The 24,882-nt window shown below is 43.4% G+C and overlaps 1 protein-coding gene across 1 annotated transcript in view; it reads right to left on the bottom strand.

Moving 5' to 3' along the window:
• Positions 1 to 24,882, bottom strand: part of vars2 (valyl-tRNA synthetase 2, mitochondrial) — a 29,216-nt gene that overhangs the window by 2,888 nt on the left and 1,446 nt on the right. Inside the window, exons 5-28 of the mRNA XM_071501038.1 lie at positions 23,909 to 24,030; positions 23,747 to 23,813; positions 22,749 to 22,846; positions 22,576 to 22,657; positions 22,052 to 22,171; positions 21,578 to 21,686; positions 21,392 to 21,480; positions 19,394 to 19,484; positions 19,146 to 19,273; positions 18,939 to 19,042; positions 18,123 to 18,204; positions 17,907 to 17,983; positions 17,632 to 17,719; positions 16,545 to 16,638; positions 14,006 to 14,076; positions 13,796 to 13,921; positions 13,589 to 13,693; positions 12,021 to 12,089; positions 11,850 to 11,928; positions 9,328 to 9,458; positions 3,032 to 3,184; positions 2,483 to 2,734; positions 731 to 842; positions 415 to 608 (exon numbers count right to left, since the gene is read on the bottom strand). Of these exons, the coding sequence (XP_071357139.1) occupies positions 415 to 608; positions 731 to 842; positions 2,483 to 2,734; positions 3,032 to 3,184; positions 9,328 to 9,458; positions 11,850 to 11,928; positions 12,021 to 12,089; positions 13,589 to 13,693; positions 13,796 to 13,921; positions 14,006 to 14,076; positions 16,545 to 16,638; positions 17,632 to 17,719; positions 17,907 to 17,983; positions 18,123 to 18,204; positions 18,939 to 19,042; positions 19,146 to 19,273; positions 19,394 to 19,484; positions 21,392 to 21,480; positions 21,578 to 21,686; positions 22,052 to 22,171; positions 22,576 to 22,657; positions 22,749 to 22,846; positions 23,747 to 23,813; positions 23,909 to 24,030 (2,643 nt within the window). The remainder of the gene's footprint in view (positions 1 to 414; positions 609 to 730; positions 843 to 2,482; positions 2,735 to 3,031; positions 3,185 to 9,327; positions 9,459 to 11,849; positions 11,929 to 12,020; positions 12,090 to 13,588; positions 13,694 to 13,795; positions 13,922 to 14,005; positions 14,077 to 16,544; positions 16,639 to 17,631; positions 17,720 to 17,906; positions 17,984 to 18,122; positions 18,205 to 18,938; positions 19,043 to 19,145; positions 19,274 to 19,393; positions 19,485 to 21,391; positions 21,481 to 21,577; positions 21,687 to 22,051; positions 22,172 to 22,575; positions 22,658 to 22,748; positions 22,847 to 23,746; positions 23,814 to 23,908; positions 24,031 to 24,882) is intronic.

The raw sequence follows: 24,882 nt of genomic DNA, 5'->3' as shown, positions 1-24,882 counted from the left end.
ATCTACTGACCTGTTGACAATTAACCTCATTAGTTGTGAGACATTCAACCAGCTTTTTTGTTTGTTTTTTTTTGCATTACACGACTTTTCCAGTCTTTTGTTGACCCTGTCCCAACTTTTTAGAAACATGTTGCTGCATCAAATTCAAACTGAGCAGATATTTTTCATAAAACAAAAAAATTTCAGCATTTCAACATTTGATATGTTGTCTTTGTTCTATTGTCTTTGTTCTGTTTTATTATGGGTTTCCGTGATTTGCACATCATTGGATTCTGTTTTTTATTCACACAGAGTCCCAACTTTTTTGGAAACGGGGTTGTACAACCTGTCCTGAAAATCCCACTTGAATTTATTTGCATGCCTGATTGTAATATTGGCAGCTTTTGAAGGAAGCAGAGGGAAGCTGATACACACCTGTACGTGAAGGTGTAGCTGACATGTGTGGTCCACCACACCGACGAGGCTTCCTTTAGGTGGAGGAGTGGAGTGGAGGTTGTCTGCACCATGAGGACAGTGGATGTGGAGGCTGGAGATCCGGCTTAAGGTCCAAACAGCTGACCCAAAGTGAAGGAGGACCTGGGCCTGGGCGGGTGAACACACTGCCCACACTGAAGCACACCACACACAAGCAACATGGCCTCATCATTTCTGTTTCTTTTACATCAACCAGTCTTTCATCAGTAAGGTGAGATTTTTTGAAATGCTTGTTTTCAGCTGGTAAATGACTCACTGGCAGGTTTTTCTTTGGTCATGCCGCACTGGGCTCGTAGCAAGCGTGCCGTTCGGATCACTTCCTGGACCAGTAGGAACGCTCTTTCCTCTTCAGGGAAATGCCAGTGAGCCTGGAGGGACGGAGAGGTTAAAAAAAAAACAATGCATCAGCTAAAACACAAGGAAAGTTGAAAATGCAGCCAGAGGACATTCACAAGTGAAAACGAGCAAGATCATCAAGAGCAAACAGAAAGACTAATAACTTCAAATTCACCGTCTGTTTTACCTGTAAAGCAGATCAGTATTTAAGTTTTACACCAGTTAAAATTACTGAGCACTTTATTAGGAACAACTGTTCATCTGCTTATTCATGTAATTATCCAATCAGCCAATCACGTGGCAGCATAAACTCCTGCAGATCCAGGTGAGGAGCTTCAGTTAATGTTCACATCAAACATCAGAAGGAGGAAACATGTGATTCTAACTCTGACTGCGACATGACTGTTGGTCTGAGTCTGAGTGATTCTGAAGTTGCTGATCTCCTGGATTTTCACTAACAACGGTTTCTAGCTATTAGAGCCAACAACAAAACCATGACCTTGACCACCACCTTGACTCACTTTGGGCCTTAATACCAATCAGTCCTGGTCTGAATGTCACAGTCTGTCTGTTTGTGTTGTTGCCGACCATGGTCATCCTTCATGGCCACTACTACTTTCTTCCTGCAGGAAAATGCTCCATGTCACAAACTGGTTTCATCAACAAGATAGTGAGTCCAGTTCAGTCTCAGACCTGGATCCAGTAGACCCCCTTTGGGATGTGGTAGAACAGGAGACCTGCAGCATGAATGTGATGCTCTGATGTCATGTCAACATGGAGCAGAGTCTCAGGGGAAGGTTTCAACATCTGGATCCAGGACCTGAAGACCTGAGGAGCTACCAGTGTCAGTGAGGTGTTCCTAATAAAGTGATCAGTTTGATCAATTTGAAGGTCTAATACTGAATATGCTGTCAAATACAACCAACAACGTTGCTTGAATTTAGTGTCAAAGCAATGAAAAGTGATCCTCAGTTTAGTCCAGGTTGGTTGCTGTGTGAAGAGATTTGATACAGTGAACTCAGAATTGAGAAATGCATGTAAGCAACTGTAAAAAACGGTGATAGGTTAAAGATACCAAACATAGGCAAACTAGAATTACTGTCTCGTGGTTGTCAGCCTCTGTGACTCAGACTAAGTCACGGTGACCTTGACCTTTGACCTTTGACCACCAAAATCTAATAAGTTCATTCTTGAGTCCAAGTAAATGTTATGAAAACGTTCCTTCAAGGCGTTCCTGAGATATCAGGTTCAAAATGCTAAAAACAGGTTTTGTGAGGTCACTGTGACCTTGACCTTTCGTCACCAAAACAGTTTGTCCTTGAGTCCAGGTGAACATTTTTACCAAATTTGAAGAAATTCCCTGAAGGCATTATGGAGATGTTGCATTTATACAGCCAAAACCACATTTTGTGAGGTCACTGTGACCTTGACCTTTGACCTTTGACTACCAAAATGTAATCAGTTCATCTGTGAGTCCAGGTCAACATTTGTGCCAAATTTGAAGGTCTGTCAAGGAGCTCCGGCCCTGGCTGTCACCCATGTGGAGGCATAAAAATGTAACAGGATATCGTTTTTAAATGTGGCTGGACTCCAGTGCAAATATTTCCAACATGTAAATCTGGTGGTAGACCCTGGTTGTGGTTGTGAGGAGGTGTGATGGTTGTAGCCCTACCAGCTGAGAAGAGCAGGGGTACGGCTGTAAACACAGGCTGGTCTGGGTAGCAGCTCCAGGTCTGTAAGGCTGGAGTCTCTGCCACAACTCCTCAGTTATGAAGGGCATGAAAGGGGAGAGCAAGGCCAGGGACATAGACACACAGTGGTAGAGGACACTGGTGGCCACCTGCCTCTCTCTGCCGCTGTGCTCTGTCTCAGGCTGGACCACTGACCCCTCATTCTGCTGGACCAGGACAGACTTCACATACTCCTACAGGACACACACATAGCAAAGGAAATGACAAACACAAGCTATATTTCCACGCTGGGATAAGTACTGTCGTCTAAACTTAACAATCAGCTTCATTTAGGTTACCGTAATCTGTTTACATCAGTCTTTGATACACTGTGAATGAGCCTCCCTGCTGCCATGAATAAATCAGGTAAATATATCACCCAGTAAGTAGATTAGTGCTGATACAAAGGAAAGAAGCAAGGATCTAATTTCTGCCCTTTTAGATGACATCAAAATGCACCCATAATGCCATGTGAAAGTTCTGCCTCTCACCATGTAGACATCACACAGGCTGTGGACCCAGAAGGAGTACAGGGCAGACGTGATGGTGTGTAGCTCATAGGCTTCGAAAGCCTGCTCACACTGCATGACTGTGCTGTAGAGTCTGGAGCAGATCCACCGGTCCATGCTGCTCAGAGGAGTCGTCTGAAAATTGCAAAAGGGAAAAATTGAAACACACAAGAAACATTGATGCAGCATAGTGAAGACGTCTCTCATAGCGCTTTTAGCTTAAATTCAATTCAATTCAATTTTATTTGTATAGCGCCAAATCATAATATACATTATCTCAAGGCACTTTACAGGGTAAGGTCAAGACCTTACTTTGTTAAAGAGAAAAACCCAACAGTTCCCACAACGAGCAAGCACTTGGCAACAGGGGGGAGGAAAAACTCCCTTTTAACAGGAAGAAACCTCCAACAGAACCGGGCTCAGGGTGGGCGGCCGTCTGCCTCGACCGGTTGGGTTTAGGAGAAGATAGAAAGAGGGGGAGGGGGAGGAGAGAGGAGAGAACAGAGAGAGAGAGAGACCAGGAACAGCTGTGTAGGTAATGGAGTTATCAATAATAATGACAGATAACAGTGGTTAATAGTAATGATGAGTAGGGGTGGATCTGGATCCTGCTGCTCCAGAGGCAGAGATACCTGCAGAATGAGAACAGAAAGAGGGAGAGAGAGGAGAAGCACAAACTACGGGAGAGAGCAGTCAAGCTCTATAGCAGCATAACTAAGGGATGGGTCAGGACATACCTGAGCCAGCCCTAACTATAAGCTTTACTAAACAAGACAGTTTGCAGCCTGATCTTAAAGGTAGAGAGGGTGTCTGCCTCCCGAACCCACACTGGGAGCTGGTTCCACAGGAGAGGAGCCTGATAGCTGAAGGCTCTGCCCCCATTCTACTCTTACAAACTCTGGGAACCACAAGTTGACCTGCATTTAGAGAGCGAAGTGTCCTATTGGGAAAATAGGGAACTATAAGCTCTCCAAGGTACGATGGTGCCTGACCATTAATGGTTTTGTAGGTGAGGAGGAGGATTTTAAATTCTATCCTGGATTTTACAGGAAGCCAATGCAGAGAAGCTAACACAGGAGAGATGTGATCTCGTTTCCTAGTTCCTGTCAGTACTCGTGCTGCCGCATTTTGGATCAATTGGAGGCTTTTTACTGAATTTTTGGGACATCCTGACAATAAAGAATTACAGTAGTCCAGTCTTGAGGTAACAAATGCATGAACTAGTTTTTCAGCATCCTTAAGACACAGAATGGGTCTGATTTTTGCAATGTTGCGGAGGTGGAAGAAGGCTGTCCTAGAGACTTGCTTTATATGAGAAGTAAAGGACAAGTCCTGGTCAAAAATGACACCAAGGTTTCTGACTGTAGCACTGGAGGCCAAGGTGATGTCATCCAGAGTCAGTATATTATCACATAGTGTATCTCTGAGGTGTTTTGGGCCAATTACAATTTAAGAGTAAGAAATTACTGGTCATCCAGGTTTTTATGTCCTTAAGACATACCTGAAGCCTGGCTACCTGGTTAGTCTCACCTGGCTTCATGGATAAGTACATAAGTACAGCTGGGTGTCATCTGCATAACAATGGAAATTTATCTGGTGCCTCCTAATAATGTTTCCTAGAGGAAGCATATATAGAGTGAAAAGTATTGGTCCTAGCACAGAACCTTGTGGAACTCCATGACTGACAGTCATAGTGTTGATAGAAGAGTCGTTATTAACATGAACAAACTGGAATCTATCTGACAGATATGACTTAAACCAGTTTAGTGCGGTTCCTTTAATGCCAACCATATGCTCTAGTCTCTGTGTCAAATGCAGCACTAAGATCTAGTAGGACAAGTATAGAGACAAGTCCATTGTCTGAGGCTATGAGGAGATCATTGGTAACCTTAACCAGAGCTGTTTCTGTGCTATGATGGACTCTAAAACCTGACTGAAAATCTTCAAACAAACCATTCCTGTGCAAATAATCACATAACTGGTTTGCAATGACCTTCTCAAGGATTTTGGAAATAAAGGGGAGGTTGGATATAGGTCTATAATTGGCTAAACCATCTAGATCTGAAAGCAGAGGTTTAATTACTGCTGTACATAACTTGTTGATAAAGATAAGTTAATCAGACTTGATATAGAGGTGTTGATTAAAGGAAAAACTTCTTTGAACAGCCTTGTTGGAACGGGGTCTAGAAGACAAGTCGATGGTTTAGATGAAGAAACTGTTGAAGCGAGCTCAGAGAGATGTACAGGAGAGAAACAGTCAAAATATACACCAGTTACAGTGGACTCTGAGGCTGCTGAACTGGACAGTACATCTGAGTCAGCTGTGGGGAGGAGATGGTGAATTTTTTCTCTAACAGAGACAATTTTATTTGTGAAGAAGCTCATAAAGTCAATACAACTGAGGGCTAAAGGTATAGATGGATCAACAGAGCTGTAGCTGTCTGTCAGCCTGGCTACAGTGCTGAACAGAAACCTGGGATTGTTCTTGTTTTCTTCTATCAATGATGAATAATAGGATGTTCTGGCTTTACGGAGACTTTGTTTATACGCCAATAGGCTGTCTTTCCAAGCCTTTAGAGATTCTTCCAGGTTAGTAGAACGCCACCTTCTTTCTAGCTTCCTTGAATTTTGCTTTAAAGCTTGTGTTTCTGAGTTGTACCATGGAGCTAGCCTTCTCTGACTCACTACCTTCTTCCTCAGATGGCCACAGTGTCTAGAGTTGCACGCAGTGAGGCTACAGTACTGTCAACAAGATCATCAACCTGTGTGGATGTGAAGTTAAGAGAGCTGTTCCCTACTGCATTGATACATGGCAGTGGGTTAAGTACTGATGTGATTCTTTCTTTAAATTTGCTAACGGTATTGTCAGACGGACACCTGCTGTAATGGATTTTTTCCCCAGATGCTGTGTAGTCCATGACTGAAAACTCAAATGTTAACAGAAAATGGTCAGATAAAAGAGGGTTTCTGGGAAATCTTGTTAGATATTCAATGCCAATCCCATAAGTCAGAACCAGATCAAGGGTATGGTTAAAAGAGTGAGTGGGTTCATTAACATGCTGAGAGAAGCCAATTGAGTCTAATAGTGAATTAAATGCATGACTCAGGCTGTCACTTTTAACATCTACATGAATGTTAAAATCACCCGCTATGATAACTTTATCTGTGCTGAGAACTAACTCAGATAAAAAGTCTGAGAACTCAGATAAGAACTCAGAGTAAGGGGCAGGTGGACGATATTAAGCTACCTCACTGTTTCCTTCAGCTGGGCCTCCTTCATTGTGTCACTGTAGATTCAATCAAATGAATTTTGATGTCTTTTGTGATGCCATGGAGGCTCCCTGATCTACACTGAGCTCACGTCGGGACAGTCTGACAGTCCCATCCACCGCACCCGCTTGCTCTGACCTGCCTCACCCATGGCTGACCAATATCGTCCGAATATATATATATACACATGCACCACCTCCCTAGATCCAATTATCTGCTCACAAAGAAGCATTATATGTCTTTATCATATAAAAAGTCATACAGACGTTAAGAAGGTCAAACACTTGATCTTAAGGGGGGGTCTTTGAGGCCCAGCAAGTAAACAAAGAAAATGATCATATTTAGGGACAGAGTTCTGACACATCGATCACCCTTCTGAATTTTCATTAAATTTTTCTTCCCTTTGTCTTTCCATGCTGATGGAGGGATATGTATGGACGCTTTATGTATGTTTGAGCGTGTGTATGCAGGCAGGGGTTAATGTGTGCTGCACATTGCAAGATGCTCCTATACAAAAAAATGTATAAAAAATGAAAAACTGCAGCTCAGCCCCCCAACAGGACCCCCACCCTAATGCATGTGCACTCGTTTCATTTCAGCTCAGTGTGAGAGTCTCTGCAGTGTTTTGCTGAGTTTCTCTGCTCTGCTTCCTGTTTCACCATGTGTCTGTCTTAGCCCCTCCCCCCACACACAGCAGAGCAGGGACAGGTGGTGAACTCATTCCATTGAGTGCAATAAAAACTTTCCAACAAGTGACAGAAATCCTTCTCAAGCCAAAGATGGACGGACGTCGACAAACTGAGAGTCAGGACAGAGTATTGCTGCAGTCTGGAGACAGTGGGGAGGTGGTAAGGAAGCTACCCCCCCACCCCCCACCCCCCACCCCAAAAAAGCAGCCAAACTCAAGGATACACTGCAGTGTGTTGCTCACACCAGTGCTGATTAAAGATCCTTCATTATATACTGCTGTTTGTCGTGTGTTGTTGCAGCACTTTCCTCCACCATCTGTTGTAGTCAGACAATAAAAGCTGTTGATTTGATGAGCAGCTCTGTTTTCCTGAGTAGTCAAACAATTCAGCAGATTTTCAGCCAAATCCTCACATTCTCACACACACACACACACACACACACACACACACACACACACACACACACACACACACACAGTTACTGTTGTGGGTAGCCGGGACATCACTTTGTCAGTGCTGGGTTTTGAATGTATTGCTCTAATATCTTTTTCTTTTTCCAACCACAGTAAAACTACACTCACCATCCACTTTATTACGTTGTTCAAGCAGCTATTCAATTGCTTATCAAAAATATCCAATCAGCCAATCACATGGCAGCAACTCAATGCATTTAGGCATGTAGACATGGTCAAGACGACCTGCTGAAGTTCAAACCGAGCATCAGAACGGAGAAGAAAGGTGATTTAAGTGACTGTGAACGTGGCATGGTTGTTGGTGCCAGACGGGCTGGTCTGAGTATTTCAGAAACTGCTGATCTACTGGGATTTTCCTGCTCAACCATCTCTAGGGTTTACAGAGACTGGTCTGAAAAAGAGAAAATATCCAGTGAGCAGCAGTTCTCAGGGAGAAAATGACTTGTTGATGCCAGAGGTCAGAGGAGAATGGCCAGACTGCTTCGAGCTGATAGGAAGGCAACAGTAACTCAAATAACCACTCGTTACAACCAAGGTCTGCAGAGGAGCATCTCTGAACTTACAACACGTTGAACCTTGAAGCAGATGAGCTACAGCAGCAGAAGACTACACCAGATGCCACTCCTGTCAGCTAAGAACAGGAAACTGAGGCTACAGTTCACACAGGATCAACAAAACTGGACAATAGAAGACTGGAAAAACATTGCCTGGTCTGATGAGTCTCGATTTCTTCTGCAACATTCAGATGTAGGGTCAGAATTTGGTGTCAACAATATGAAAGCATGGATCCATCTTGCCTTGTATCAACAGTCTCTATGGTTTATAATATCATTAAAAGATTCAGAGAATCCAGAGAAATCTCTGTCGGCAAAGGGAAAAAGCTGAAAACCGAGCATCAGAACGGAGATCTGATGTGATCTTCAGGTCCTCAGCAGCACTGCATTAAAAACAGACACGATTCTATAGTGGAAATCACTGCATGGGCTCAGGAACACTTCTGAAAACCATTGTCTGTGAACACAGTTCATTGCTTCATCCACAAATGCAGGTTGAAACTCTACCATGCAAAGAAGAAACTATATCTAAACATGATCCAGAAACATCTCTGACTTCTCTGGGCCTGAGCTCATTTAAGATGGTCTGAGCTGAAATGGAAAACTGTCCTGTGGTCTGACCAATCAAATATTCAGATTCTTCTTGGAAATCATGAACGCTGCATCCTCCAGGCTACAGAGGAGAGGGATCATCCAGCTTGTTACCAGTGCACAGTTCAAAAGCCAGCATCCGTGATGGTGTGGGGGGGCATTAGTGCCTGCACATCTGGGAAGGCTCCATTAATGCTGAACAGTATATACAGGTTTTGGAGCAACATGTCTGCCATCCAGACAAAGTCTTTTTCAGAGAATGCCTTGCATATTTCAGCAAGACAACACCAAACCACATTCTGAGAGTATTACAGCAGCATGTCTCTGTAGTAGAAGAGTCAGGACACTAAACTGACCTGTCTGCAGTACAGACCTGTCACCCACTGAAAACATCTGGAGCATAATGAAACGAAAAAACATGACAAAGGAGACCCTGAAGTGTTGAGCAGTTGAAATCCTTTATCAGACAAGAACAGCACATTTCACTTTCAAAACTCCAGCAGCTGATCTCCTCAGCTCCCAAACGTTTAAAGAGTGTTGTTAAAAGAAGAGCTGATGAACACAGTACTATTTTCAATGAAATGTGGGTTCACATGATTTGCACATCATCACATTCTGTTTTTTTACACAGTGTCCTAACTCTTTTGGAAACAGGGTTGTATGTAAAGTTAAAAATGAAAACACAGGATTTTTTGCCGTACCTCTTCCAGTGTTCCCACTGCTGCTGTGTCGTCACCCATCACTACCAGTGTGAATCTCAGTGTCTGCCACATCTTATTGCAGAAGTGTCTGCAGCTCAGGACCTGAGAAATGGACAGACTGATGTCTTCCCCTGAGGCACAAGAAAAAGACAGTGAATAGAAATAGAAATAGAAATAGAAATAGAAATACAAATACAAATCTATGGTACATAGTTTTTCCTCATTAGTAGACGGGTGCTCATTCAGTCATCTGGTCCACAGTACTAATGTGGAACTGAAGTTTGAGGACTAATACAAAAACAACACATTTTATGTTGGATTTTCTTTTTCATTTCACAGAAGTAAGTTTTAAATATTTGTGTTTAAAATCTGGGGTCTCCAGCCTTTTTTCTCTGAGGACCCTTTTTAGCATTACACATCATATCAAAACACTCAAACTGATCTCCAGACCAAACCTGATGAATAAGATCATTTAACAAGTCATCAAGTATCAATATCCACAGCTCATGTTTTGTACCAAAAACTTCTGAAACTCACATTAGTGTCAATGTTTATGTCAAAAATCATCATAATTCAGTCAAACCTGAACACACACATACACGTCACACATATTTTAGCTTCAGTGTGACTTACACTTTCCAACAACACAATTATCTCCAATGTCCATTTCAAATAAATGACCACAAATCTGTTTAGAAATCAGAGAAAAAAGAAGCTCCTTATCACTTCAGAACCTGCCTGGGAATCATCACGTTTTAAAGTTTTCTTCAGTATCTCAGTAATCCAGTGATAGTTGTCAGTACATCCAATGGTACATAACAAACAGGAACGTGTAATAGTTAATTCGGGGCATTTTATTCTCCAAAATGTCAACACACACATACTTAAAAAAAAAAAAAAACACAGCTCAAGTTGAAGCCCACAGCGAAACTCACTTAATCTGTAGCAACATATTTCCTGTGTGTTGGAAAAGTTTAGTTTACATCTGTTCATATAAATGAAGACATTTGACTTCTAGTATAACATGATCAAAAAGAGCTGCCAACACTGGGTGTACCGGACGTCAACATCATCAACAGCAGCGTCACTCGTTTTAACAGACTGTTCAACAAATGATTATTTGGTGTCACTGAGGGGTGGGAGATTAACTGAGTCAGGTTATGATGCTTCATGTTTCTACGATGTATACATCACACACACTAGGGACAGGGAGCGAGCTTGTGTTGGAGAACCCCGGTCTAAATTCTAGAAGCTGAAGAAGCAAACCCCAAGACTTCAACCCTTATCTTGTTGAAATACTCTGGAGAACATTTTGATTTAAACCAAGAAATATCTACTCATAGAAAAAGTCAATAAAACAATCTTAGCAGACACTTGGATCAAGTTCAGTGCACTCGCTAAGCTGTGTAAAAGCTACGTTCATAGCAACTTTTACTCTGCAGCTCTTATTCATTTGAATGGAGCCACTCCATAAAGATTTTTGAATACTCTGCCCCACACTCAACAAAAATATACATGCAACACTTTTACTTTTACTTTCACTTTTACTCAGATTTTTCATGAAATGAAATTAAAGATCTGAATGGATCAGAAAATGAGTCAGTATCTGGTGTGACCATCAACACTCCTCTGCACAGAGCTGCTCAGGTTGTCAATTGTTTGCCTGCTCCTCTTCAGTGGCTCTGAAGCTGCAGGATATTGGCAGGAAGTGGATCACTCTGTCGTACACACAGATCCAGATCATCTAACACATGCTCAGTAGGTGACGTGTCTGCTGACGATGCAGGCCTTGAAACAACTGGGGTGTTTTTAGTTTCCAGGAGTTGTGTACATGATGTTGCAACATGAGGTGATGACGCACATGAATGGCACAACGATGGGCCTCAGGATCTCGTCTGTGTATATATGTGTGTGTGTGTGTGTGTGTGTGTGTGTGTGTGTGTGTGTGAGTCTTTTGCATTCATAGCAAAAGTCTTAGATCTTGTATTTCGACTTGTGAAAAATGGGAGTAAAAACAAGTGTTTAGATTTTTTGTTCAGTGTAAATTTCAGTTAGTACAACAAAAGTACTGAGGTTTCACACACAGGCCTGGTCTACCATGACATCACATCTGCTGAACACATTCATTATCCCACTGGAGTGAATCCAGGCACAAGCAGAGGACAGTAGACCAACCGGAGACTTTTCACCTCTAAATACTTCTTGAAGGAATCAGAGACTGAAGCATCGCTCCAGTGCAGTGACACAGCTGTAGTGGAAAAAAAAAACTGAAATCGTTCCACTTTTAAGAAAACACAGCTCAGCTCATCTGCAAAACTGGAACAAGAAACCAGTGAGAGAGAAAAGATGTGAGAAAACCAATCAGCAGTTCTTTCCTGCAGCCCCTCTTACTCCTCTTCCTACTTCTCTCTTTCTCTCAGTCTAGTCTAAGTTGCACCAGCTTCTTCTCACATTCACGTTCATTCTCTCTGACAAATGGTCTGCCTCATCAGATAAAGCGAGCAGAGATGAGAGTCACTCACCCTGTATCTTGTGGGAGCAAAGGGCGAATCTCAGAGCGTCGGTCCCACACTGAGGGATCCCCTTGGGGAAGTCTTTCCTCTGTGGGGAAGCAGATGGAGCAGGCAGATAAGAGAGGAAGTAATGAGTGTGCTCAGTCAGCCAGAAAGAAGACAGGAGAGAGGGGAGCTGACCTGTGCTTCCATGGCAACCAGCCGCTCCCTGGGGTGAAGGTTTCCTTCCATCACTTTCTGCTGAAGTCTCTGGGAGGAAAAAGAGTTTCACATCAAAATGTCTTTTGAGGGAAATAGAACAGACGTGTGTCTCAGCGGGTTGTTTCCTACTTACTATCAGCTGCACTGTCACTGTCACACTCTTCATTCACTCCTACTTCTGAATATGGAATCATAAATGTATTTGCAAAATAAAACCAAAATACAGTGCCTGACAAAAGCAGCTTCATGCTTTGATACAGCAGCACAGACCTACACTGTGCTGTGGGAACAACCACTGAACCAGGCATGTAACTCAATATTTTAAGGTGGTATATTTTAAGGCTTTATTTTAACGCTTTTCTCACTGTCAACAAATCCAGTGAAAAGACCCAAACCACCAACGTCTGTCTGCAGACTTTGAGACTCCGCTCCTCTGTCTGTGGCTCTCAGCACCAAGCCCATTGGTTTCTACTGAAGACGTAAATCTTTAACGTCACAGTCACGTCAAGATTTCTGGTACGTTAGTGTCCTGGTGTTGATGTGTGACTGACAGCTGAGGGAACACACACAGACTATTTAAACCCTGGTAACTGTAACTCCGCTGTAGACAGACAGTGTTTTGAAGAATGATGGCCGAACCAGTATCGAAATTAACTAAATTAAATAATTAACTGGAAGTTTTAAGCTGTTTAATGTGATGCAGCTGACAAGATAATTAGGTATCCAGCCTGCCAACAGACTGTTTGGTCTCTTGTTCAACCAGCTACAGTGCAATGAGACGTGTCTTTATTTGCAAGTTAGATAAGGAGACATTAGCAGGGAAGCTGATCTGGGTTGTTGTTCAAAGTTAGTGGTCTTGCTGTGTCAGGCTGCTGTCTGAATGTTAGAGCCACTGATCAACTACATGAAAGGAACTTACAGCCTTTATCATTTAACTCTTGTCGGCACCTCAACGCTTGTTTGTGAAAATGCTACAACATTTTTGCACTGAAATAATTTATTTTTGTAAACTGTTGAATTTTTTATGATCTGAATCTCTCTTTGAAATTTCCAGAATTTGTTGTGACCAATGAAAAAAATACAGCATAATTACCAGACTTGTCCTTAAAAGGTCCCATCCAGTCTAAAGGTAGATGTCCATGTGTTTGTGATTATAAAGCAGGTCTAGGTTCTATATTAATACTGTGAAAATATCAAAGCCTCAGTCCACAGAGAAATGCACATAGCCTGTATTCAGAAACTGAGCCTTAAAACCAGCCGTCAGGACTTCTGGAGCTTTGTGATGTCACAACAAAGCAGTCACTGCTCTCAGCCATGTCCCAAGCCCCGCCCACCTGGACCCACCATCCAACCTAACTGGATGTTTACCTGAAATCTGCTACACTTTTATTGGATCACTCAGAAAACAATCAGCCAATCAGAAGAGAGGCTCTCTAAATTTTTCACTTTATTGCTTAACTGCCAGAGTACAAACCATCACAGTATGATGATATCATAAAGTCATTAACAATAACACGCCTCCTGGACTGAGCCCAGGTGACACCTACCTCCAGAGAGATTCCGTGTATAACATCCAACGGGTCAATGACGTTTCCCAGAGATTTGCTCATTTTCCTGCCATGTTTATCTCTCACCAGAGAGTGAAACAGAACCTGAGGCATGATGGGAACAGGAAAGGGAGAGAGGAAAGAAACTGTGATTCATCAGCAGTGTTTGTGTACTGTTTTATTTTTGGTTTCTCTTTATCTAAGTACCTGCTTAAACGGCAGCTGTCCAGTCAGCTCTGTGCCCAGCATTACCATCCTTGCCACCCAGAAGAAGATGAGGTCACTGCCCGTCTCCAGAATAGAGTTGGGATAGTAGAGCTGGAGGTCGGTGGTCTGTGGGACAGGAGGCTGGGGTTATAACACAATGGGACGGGGCTGTTTATTGAGCACTATGGGTAGCTGGAGGAAGTGCAGTACCTGTTCAGGCCAACCGAGCATGGCGAAGGGAAACAGCCCTGAGGAGAACCAGGTATCCAGGACATCAGGGTCTGACACGGGGAGAATGAGGATGTAATACGAAAATACATATGTAGATTTATATACACTCAATATCACATTGACACAAGTATTCAGACACTTTACTTTGACACTTGAAATTAAGCTCAGGTTCCTCCATTTCTCTGGATCATCTCTGAGATGTTTCTACACCTGGACTGGAGTCCAGCTGTGGTAAACTGAGCTGAATGGACAGAGACACATATCTATATCTATATCATGTGTCACAGCTGATGATGCAGATCAGAGCAGAAACCATGAGGAGGAGGGAGCTGCTGCAGAGCTCAGAGACAGGACTGTGTCGAGGCTTAGTGAAGGTTCAAGAGCTCAGTGGTCTCCATCATTCTGACATGAAGAAGTCTGGAACAACCAGGACATCAAGGAGGAGGGTCCTGGCTTTATGGCAGAGGGTCCTCAGTAACAGTTTGTAAAGAAGCAGCTAAAGGACTCTGAGACTCAGAGGAACCAGATTCTCTAGTCTGATGAAACCAGGACTGAACTGTTTGGTCTCAGTTCTCAGACTCAGATCTGGAGGAAACCAGACACCTCTCATCACCTGAACAACACCATCCCAACGGTGAAGCCTGGTGGAGGCAGAATCAGGCTGAGGGGGGACCAGGAGACTGGTCAGGACTGAGGAGTAGCTGAATGGAGCAAAGTACAGATAGATCTTTAATGAGGACCTGGTCCAGAGCCCAGGACCTCAGACTGGGCTGAAGGTTTGCCTTCCAACAGGACAATGACCCTCAGTTCACAGCCACAGCAACACAGGAGAGGCTGAAAGTGTCTGTCCACCATCATCTCCATCAACCTGACAGAGCGTGAGAGGATCTGCAGAGAAGAACAGTGGGAAATCTACAAATCCGGATGTGCAAACCCAAGAAGACTGGAGGCTGTGATCACTGCCAGAGGTGCTTCAACTAAGTCATGAGTAGTGTCTGAATGCTTCTGTCAATGTGATATTTCAGTTTTGACTTTTTAATATATTTGTTAAAATGTCACTTTGTCAGGTTGGCAACTGAGAGAAAACTGATAAGGGATTTTTTTATTTTTTATTTTAGCATAAAACTGCAACATAGGAAAAAGTGAAGGAAGTGAAAGGTCTGAGGACTTTCTGGATGAGCTATATATTGAATGAGTTTGAACAGACATGGGTGTAAACTGCAACTTGACTGGCTATTGGAGGTGTATGACTGTGAGACTTTACCCCTACATAGCAGTTGTAACAGTAGCAGTAGAAATACCTCGACCGATTATTACTGATATTGATGTTTAAGAATTTTAAAATTCTGGTAACAATATAGCGGCTGATATTTGTTTTTAAACAAAACAGCTGAATTCACATTGAAGCTGTTCTCAATGGCATGTTCTTCCTTTTTCTGTTGTCATGACAATGGAACAAGTTTGAGACAGTGACTGAAACATGGCCCATCAAGACGACATGTTAACCAGCAGTCACTTCAAGCTGCTGCTAAAGTCCTGATTTTATAACCTTGACGTCGTCACCAAACACATCAGTTAAAGGGGAAGACTAAACTGTGATTCACTGCAACAAGATCTCTCAGAGGGGTGTGCCTGCGGAGGGAAGACCCAACCTCTTGTTCACAGGACAACACTGGAGATTCTTCTTCAGAAAGCAGTTGAGGTTGAGCAAAAGGTGCATTTTTGAAAAACAGTCGCTAAAGTGCTCTGATCACTGCCTGTAACACCCCAGTGAGGATCTAATAGAAGCTGTCTGTGCCAGTTCATTTTGAAAGAGCAAATGGCCAATGGTGGGACTTCATCACTCAGTCAGTCAGCGACAGACCTGTGCTGTCACTTTTTTCAATGTGATGCCTTGTGCAGAGTAAGGCTTCATCCACGCTGTTATGTTTTCGTTTTATACTCATCTCTTTTTCTATGTTTTAGTTCTAAACCTATCTCTTCTTCTCTGTTTCCTTCCTTCCTCCTCTGTCCACTCTCCTCCAAAGTCTTCAGCACCTAAAACAGAAACGCTGCTGGACCCGTTTTAGTCTAAAACTCCAGGGTTGTGTTGTAGTCTGGACGGACAGAAACAGAGACCTTTGGAAACGATGACGTAGACACCCACGGTGGCACCTGATTGCCTCTTATCAGCCTGGACTACCAGTGGTGAAACAACATGGATAATGAATGAAAGTGTTACTGACCTTGTTGTTTTTGCAGCAGCTGTTGTTCAGTTCAGTTCTGTATTTTAACTCTACAACTGTCTTTGCTTTTCCTCCTTCAGAGGAGACAACCTGCTTCCTGTTTGCACCGGCTCACACATGCTCAGTGTATGTGACAGTCATGTCATGTGTGTTTTCAGGTGTTAGTGTGGACGGAGCTACACGGAGCTAAACTGGTCGTCTGGTTGTTTTCGTACTAAAATGAAAATGTAGTCATGTGGATATAGCCTAAGGGTTTTCATGAGCTGCAACAGGAGAGGATGGAGAGGAATCACCCTGAGTCATAGTGACGGCGTCCGGCCTCACTCCATATTTGACAGCAGCTCTCTGTCGGGCCTCGTCCTCGCTCCGTCCCCAGACCCACTGCTCCTACAACAAACAAACACACAGAAACACACATACACACACACACACACACACACACACACACACAAACACACACACACACACACACACACACACACACACAAACACACACACAGTAGGTCAGAGTTCAAGGATGAGACTTAGGCCCAGTCCCAATGTCCCCCCTACGGCCTAGGTCCTGAACCCTCACAGACTTCATGAACATCACCTGATGACTGACTGCGAGAGGCTGAGACGGCTCAAAGTGGTATAAAGAGGAATGAGACATACTACCTTGTTACCTTGACGATGGAAAAAAACACGCTGCTACAATTGTGGGTTTGGGACTTTAGATTGAACATTCTTTATTTCCTCCCTTCACTTCCTGTTTGTAAACAGATAGTCATGTTGGATCATGTCATCAGATAACGACACACAGTCCTGACTCTGAATCACAGTGAATTCTGGGTTTATATTTACATGTAAACTTCTTTTTGGGTTTTTTTCCTTTAAGCTTGTTAGTGCTTCTTCTATCTTTTATTTTCCAATTTATGGCCGTTGTTACAGGTTTTTTTACACTTCCAGGGCATCCACTGGTAACCACGGTAACACCATGTTTAATGTCATAACACTATGAATTCGGTTCCCTCAGGCAGAAATTCAGACTTACTGAAGGTGAGCGTAAAGAGCTCAGAATGTCTGCTGATGGTTTGACAGGGGGCAGCACTAAGCCCTGATGGACTTACCAGGAGCGTGCCTCACAATCTGCGAGTCTGTCAGGGTGGACATTATGACTGGACCTTACATTTGTCTCCTAGAGACTCACTCTAACCTTGACCTTTCCTGTTTTGGTGTCCACAAAGCTGTCAGACCACACAAGTGTCGTGGGCTCCTGGTTTTCCAGCCCCACAAATAACCAAATAATCACCCATCAATCTAATCACTCTTTAATTTCTTCTGTTCAGAGGATGAACAAACACAGTGATAACACACTGTTAGTCTTAAAACACACAATACCTCTCCTCTGTCAGTGCAGTTGGGAAGCTCCACTCGGTAAGCGGGGATCTGATGACCCCACCAAAGCTGCCTGGAAATACACCAATCGCTGCAAAGTAAACAGTGGGACATTGTTGACAACCCAAGTGCTGGAACAAGAGCTGATTCATCATCAGAGTGGTGTCATTTCACACACATCAAACCAGCAGCGATGACACAAACGCCACCATTGTTCCTCCTCACACCACTGTACAAGCACATGAATCCTGTCCAGGTCAAAGGTCAGCACAGTCTACCTGATGTTGGACAGCCACTTCTTCCACGTCTTGGTGTAGAAGTGAGGGATGATCTCCAGCTGTCCGTCCTCCACAGCCTGATAGGTACAGTTCATAAATGTCAGCGTTCAAAGATGAGATGTTTACATGATGAAAACAAAATGTGTGTGATGCAAACACAAACCTTGAATGCACGAAAGTCAATTTAAAGATCAACGTCTCACAGCCACCACTCACCTGTGCAGCTTTTTTAGCCATTTTGTCGCAGCGGACGAACCACTGCTTCTTTAGAAGAGGTTCGATGATGTCTCCTGAGCGGCTGAGAGGGAAGGGAAGGAGGGAATCCACAGAAATATGACAACATTACAGTCACAGGGCAGGAAGCTGATTGTGACACAGTTTGTGTCCAAAGCCACAGCCAACACATTGAGCCTGATGAGTTTAGAATATGACTGAAGCAGAGGTTGTGCTGTGGTTCTTCACCGCACAGTAGTTTTTTTTCCTTTAAATTGAGCTGGAACTCAATGCAGACTGTCTACTTCTGAAAAACGGCTTTACTGTGCACCAAAACCACTTGTGTATGTGGTGTGTTGTGATGGTCTGACGCCGATTTAGCACATGAAACATAAAATACAATAATATACATTAAAAAAAAAAAAAAAACACCCAAAACCAGCTGAAAGCAGAGCACTGATGGAAAACACATCATTAAATTATCATTAAATTCAACCCCAGTACAATATATGAGTTCATATTCTTTTATCTAATCTCTAATTATGATGTTTTTATACTAACTTATGATATTTGCCAACATCAGTAATGGTAAATGGGCTGCTTATATAGCACTTTTCTAGTCTTATTGACCACTCAAAGCGCTTTACAACGTGAGCCGCATTCACCCATTCACACACACAGTCATACAGCACTTACATCTACACATGGACCCTGTGCTTTAATGACCCTGTGCTGCTTTTTGTGAAGAGAGGAGCAGACACACACAGAAAGTCAGAAGAAGTCTGGTGTGGGTGTGTGTGTGTGTGTGTGTTCCTCTACCTGCAGACAGGTAAGGCCATGGCATGACTCTTCTTTCCTCTGAACAGCTTCTTCTCCACCAGTGCATCCATAACCAGCTGTCGGGCATCGAAGCGCTTCACTCCCTTAAAAGAGACAGAACCACAACAACAGTGAAGCGGAGCCGGAGGAAACGTCCAGATTGATCACATCTCCTCAACACTGGTAACGACAGCAGCGTTCACGCACCTGCAGCCACTGTCCACAGGAGGGTGCCATGGTTCCATCTCCTCTGATCACAGTGAGGCGTGGCAGCGAGTGTCTCTGTGACAGCAGGAAGTCAGTGTGGTCGTGAGCGGGAGTCACCTTCACTGCACCTACAGGACACAGACAACAGGACAAAGTCACAGAAACAGCTTCAAACCTTCCTCCACAAACAAGCAACAAGGCTCTGACGCTCAGTGTGACGAGACCAGATCTGTGAGTGTCGCTCTCACCAGTTCCAAGCTCCATGTTCACCATGGAGTCGGTGATGATGGGCAGGAGTCTGTCGGTGAAGGGGTGCCTGCACTGCTTCCCATGAACATCCTGGAACAAAGTAGACAGAGAAGAGCGGAACCCTCAGTCTCTTAGGTTCAGAATATGACAGAGATTTTTTTTATTGATTTCTCTGGTTTGAGAATTAATGGAAACATTTGGTTTAATGTAAGAACACAACACAACAACATATTGAACAGAGATCTGGTTGTTTTTAGACATTTTAATGTGGAAAGGTTAAAGGAGAAAAACTGTGAATGTCCCTAAAGGGATAAATAAAGTATTTATTATCTTATCTCTTACTTTCATCCCTTATATGAAAAGGTACCTTGCCCCTAGAGCACTACAGAGAGGGGCTGGAAGACGGGTTTTGGGTTTAGATGAATAACAAAGGAGGGGTTTAAAAATGGACAAACTTCTAGAGACTGTGTCACTGACTAAAATCACCTGAAAGACAAAAACAAAGAGAAGAATCTGTAGTTTGAGTGAAGAGTTTATAGTATTCTAGGAAAGGTCCCCACACCTTCAGGAGCTTTTTGTTCGAGTTATAAACTGAGCAGCTGATCTTTTCAAGGCTGAGATAGGACATGATGTCCCCCAGCCGCTGAGTGTAGGTGGGCAGGGCAGCGTCCCTTCATCTTATAGTAATACTGCACGCCTGAACAAAAGAGAGGAGAAGGACAATGTGCAGCACTTGTTTGGAGGCGGATGAGCATCCATCTCTCCAGTAATGCCAGAAAGGGCGAGCAGAGGGGTGAGTTCTTCTCCAAAGTGAGGACTAGGGAGGGATATGGTTTGGAAAACATCCCAGACCAGGACATGTCCAGAACATGTGGATCAGAGTGGCTTCACCTCTTTAACATTTGTCATGAAGGGATTCACATCTGGATAAATATGAGAGAGTTTGGAAGCTGGCACAGAGGGAAATTGAAAATCAAATCCCATATGTTTGTCTGACTGTTGAAGGTTTAGATCTTCCTCACAAGCAGTTTTAATGTTGTCAGGAGGGGCATGTCTTAGACCAGCCAGCTTATAGATGGTCAGAGATCACAGATATTTAAGGTTTGCATGATGGGTGAAAACTAAAAAACCTGTTGCGGGGCCACAGGGAACTCTGGTGCCAGAGTGAAGAAAGTGTCTGATTTGCAGCTACCTGAAAAAAATGTGGATTCAGCAGGTCAAACTTTTCAGACAGATGTTTGACTGATGTGAAACTGTGATCGATAAAGAGATCCTGATACACATACTGTGCCATTCCTGCAATAATATGACTTAAGCTTTGTGTCACTTCCCCTCAGTCTGTCTCACTGCACTGGCAAATATCGCCATCTATAGGTCGACCTGGAAAAATGAGCAAGAGAGCAAAGAGGAGAGAACAAAACTTGGGGAGCAGGAGGACGAGGAGAGATGATGAGGGGAGGGAGAAAGGAGAGGACATCTGGATTCAAGGAGTGAGGGGGAGAAAAGGAGGGGAGGAGAGAAAGAGAATGTAGAGAAAAGAATGAAGGGAGAGAGGAGGAAAGGAGGTGTGAAGAAGAGCAGAGGTGGCAGGAAATGATCACAAGTATGAAAACTCTTCTCTGATTGGAGGAGATTTAGAAGAAGAATGGAGGAGGACAGGGGAGCAGAGAGTAGGTCCTGTAAGATGCAGTGTGTTTGTGTATCTGGTTGTGTTGTGAGTATTTGCAGCTCATGTGTTGTCACATTGATGCAGATGTTTTCTGAATGTGTTTGTGTTTGTGTCCGTTTGCTTGTGTTTTCTTAAGGTGCAGTGTGTTGAACTCTTAGGGCCACCGTACTGATGCAATGAATATGAATACAACAACCTGGAAAATCTAATTGTGTCATATTCTTGTGACATTCACTGACTGACTGATTCATCAATAATTCAGTAAGTAGATGAACATCTGTCAGTCAGCTCCACCCTCATTAAAGTCCTGTCACAGATTGGCACTTGCCAGGTAACGAGGGTCGTCAGGGTGAACAGCTATGGCCACATCTCCCAGCATCGTCTCGGGACGGGTGGTGGACACTGCCACCTCTCCACCTTAAATACAGAGTACAGGGAAATCAGAGTAAAACACAGAACAAAACATGCCCAAGCATTACATGCGTCATGCTTCCAGACAGTCACAGACACTCACCCTGACCGTCTACAGGATACGCAAAGGTCAGCATTGTTCCAAACTCCACCTTGTTCTCATAACCAGGGATGGACAGCATGGTCTGCCCAGGCAGCTCCTTGGAGTCAACCTGACAACAAAACCACTCTTACAGTTCACAGACACGTGTTTCACCCTTATCACAAAATTCATTTCCACTCCTCACTCTACTGCGTCAGCAGAGAGGTACACAACCAAACTCCTGATGGTCCTGTAGGTGGATAGAACAAGAGAAATGCTAATGGCTGTGTTTTGTGTTATCTCCTTGACAAAGGAGTAAATTCCACCATGAGGTATAAGTTAAAGCTCCACAAAAAGCTGTCAAGTTTCTTGTGTTAAGATGAGGGTAACTCCGGATGAGTGTACAGTAGCTTTCAGCTGTCGAGTGAGGAGGAGGATATAGAAGAATGAGCCCTGTTGTTATATACAGTGAACATCCAAGTGCAGCTGAGTCACCTCTATGTCAGAGATGGCAGATTCCAGAGCACAGCTCCAGTTGACCAAACCCTCTGAGCGATAGATCAGACCAGAGTCACAGAGCTGCACAAAGGCCTCAGTCACTGCTCTGCTGAAACCCTGAGACACAGTCAGACACAGTCAGACACAGTCAGACACAGACAGTAAAATACAGTCAGACACAGTGAAACAGTTACACACAGTCAGACACAGTAAAATGGTGCGTATACTTCCAGGCAGTTAATTTCTTTCATTTTAAATTAAAAACAGCTGTTTTTCTGTTTTTACTGTTTTTATGTTTTTTCTTTGTTTTTTGGTTGAAAATGAAAAATCAGCCTGAATGTTCTGATCTAAAACAGTAACAGTTTCAAGGTCTAAGACTTCCTCATCAATCCTTATACTTCAATGAAGGAGGGGGTATTTAAGCATTCAGTATAAATAATTAACTTCTAATAGAAATAACCCATCTGTATGAGACAGTCACATCTGCCACATGGTAGGAAACACCACTGATGTGGTCTTACTGGATCCATAGTGAAACAGGCTCTGCTCCAGTCCAGAGAGGCTCCGAGCCTCCGCAGCTGCTCATAGATCTCCTCTCCTTTCCTGGGGAGACACAGGGACTCAGCTCAGCGAGGGAAACGCTGTGTGGACCAAACACTGAACAAGAACATGACGACGTCCACATAAGACTTACTCATTCTTCCATTTCCACACCTGCTGCAGAAACTCCTCCCTGGTGAAGTCCTGTCTGCGCTTCCCCTCTTCCATCAGCAGCCTCCTCTCCACCACTGTCTAACATACACACAGACACAAACACAGGGAGGGAGAGAGAGAGAGAGAGAGAAAGGAGAAGTAAAGTTCAGTGCTCAGTAAAAAAGCCTGCTTCTGGCTTTCCAACTAATTTATTTCATTAATTATTTATCCCTTATTATCCCTCCCACCTCCCCCATGATTCATATTCTATACATTTATAATAAAAAGCTCATGTTACAAACTTCACTTTATGTGATATGTTAGTTTGTGTTTGTATAAGCGTGAGAAGTGCTACAGTCCATGTGGACGTGCACAGATGTCCTCTGGTACTGAACCACTGAGTCTAAATGGGTCCAATTCTACACACAACCAAGGTTCAAACCACAGCCTGCGTCTCCACTGCAGCTTTAAATCTGGCGTTCAGACTGGTGCTGCACATCATCTGGTGACTGACTGCAGCAAACTGCTCCAACAGCTCAGCAGATATGACCGGCTGAGGCTTACTACTCAACTAGACTCTTAGGCAGCAAAATTATAAATGGCCAGTAAGCGATAGACAGGCTCATATAAGCCCTGTACTGGACACTAAAGCTGTTCATGGATGCTGTCATCACAAAACATCTCCTGATGCAGTTCCAGTGTAAGCTGAGTCACATCAGCTGGATATCTTCTGTGTGTAAACGTCCCCCTTTGTGGTTTCAGTAGAGGGATGGTAAAATTCCTCATTCTGGCTTTTGCTGAACTTTCTAATCCAGTTTTGAACAGAAAGAGGACTGTGGATTTGTTCCACATCACTAGAACTGAATCAGGACAGGTTCTCTATAAGGCCAGTATGAACTCTCTCAACTCACATATGCATGTAAAAATAGTTGCGGAAATGTGAGTCCATCCTTTAAATCTCAGACTGTCATGAAAGAGGAAGTAGAGAGGAAGTCATACCTGTGTTGCAATACCTGCATGGTCACATCCAGGGACCCACAGCACTCTGTAGCCCTTCATCCTCTTCCTGGTGGAGTACAAATGGACATATCACAGCTCTACACAGACGCTGGTGACAAGTGATACTTCACAGAACAGGCTGCAGGCGTAGTTGGTAATTACCATCGAACCAGAGCGTCCTCCACAGCCACGGTCAGAGCGTGACCCAGGTGCAAAGTCCCGGTCACATTTGGCGGAGGGATACACAGAGTGAAGGTCTGATCCACAGCGTGTGACGACCTCTCCTGAATGGACATAACAACATTAACAAATAGTCACTCATTATCATTATTATTATTATTATTATTATTATTATTATTATTATTATTATTATTATTATTGCTGCAAACTCACAGTCAACCCTTTTAAGATAATAATGATATAATTAGTCTTAAAAACACAAGACATCCAAAACTTAATATCAAATCAGTCATTTATGGCGACCAAACAGGGCTGACAGAAACACACATCATCTTCTTGCATCTACGAATTACGTGTCCAAGAGGAAGCATGTAAATTAAGGCCTTCAAGCCTCTGAGCGGCGTGTGTTTGGTTGGCGGTTGAGTCGGCAGCATCACAGGACACAGTGTAAATGTACCTGTGCTAGTAACTGTTGAACATGACAATGTAGAAGAATGTGGACTGAAACTTCATTTGAAGAGATGTTTTTTCACATCAGATGTTTTGTCTTGTCAAACGCAGGCATCACTGCAGTAGTTACTGCGATGGAGCTGTCATTGTTATTAGCTCCACCTGTGCTGCTACAACAAGTCAAAATGTTTGTCTATGAATTTGATGAGTGTAGTCTGTGCAAAGGTTTTACTTGGATTTCACCCATTTCAACAGAAAGTGATAAATGTGCAGCTTGTGTTTCCTGTGTTGTTCAATGTTGATAAAAACGGATTTAAGTGAGTGGCGTTTCTGGCTTCCAAAAGGGAATGTGACAGAAAAGGTTTGGGAACCACTGAGCCAGAAAGCTGATGTGGGTTGTTGTTAAACCAACTGTGATGACCCACTCAGCCCCGTGTACCCACTGCTTCCTTTGTAGGTACAACAGGTGGGTGTGACAAAGTGTCGTCAGTACCTGGGTCCTGTGT

This window comes from Trachinotus anak, unplaced genomic scaffold (assembly GCF_046630095.1).
Source record: "Trachinotus anak isolate AG129_WGS33_773 ecotype Australia unplaced genomic scaffold, CSIRO_AGI_Tana_v1 ptg000016l, whole genome shotgun sequence".
Classification (NCBI taxonomy): Eukaryota; Metazoa; Chordata; class Actinopteri; order Carangiformes; family Carangidae; genus Trachinotus; species Trachinotus anak.
The sequence above is the reverse complement of the archived record's forward strand: the minus strand, read 5'-3'. Positions and strand labels throughout refer to the sequence as shown.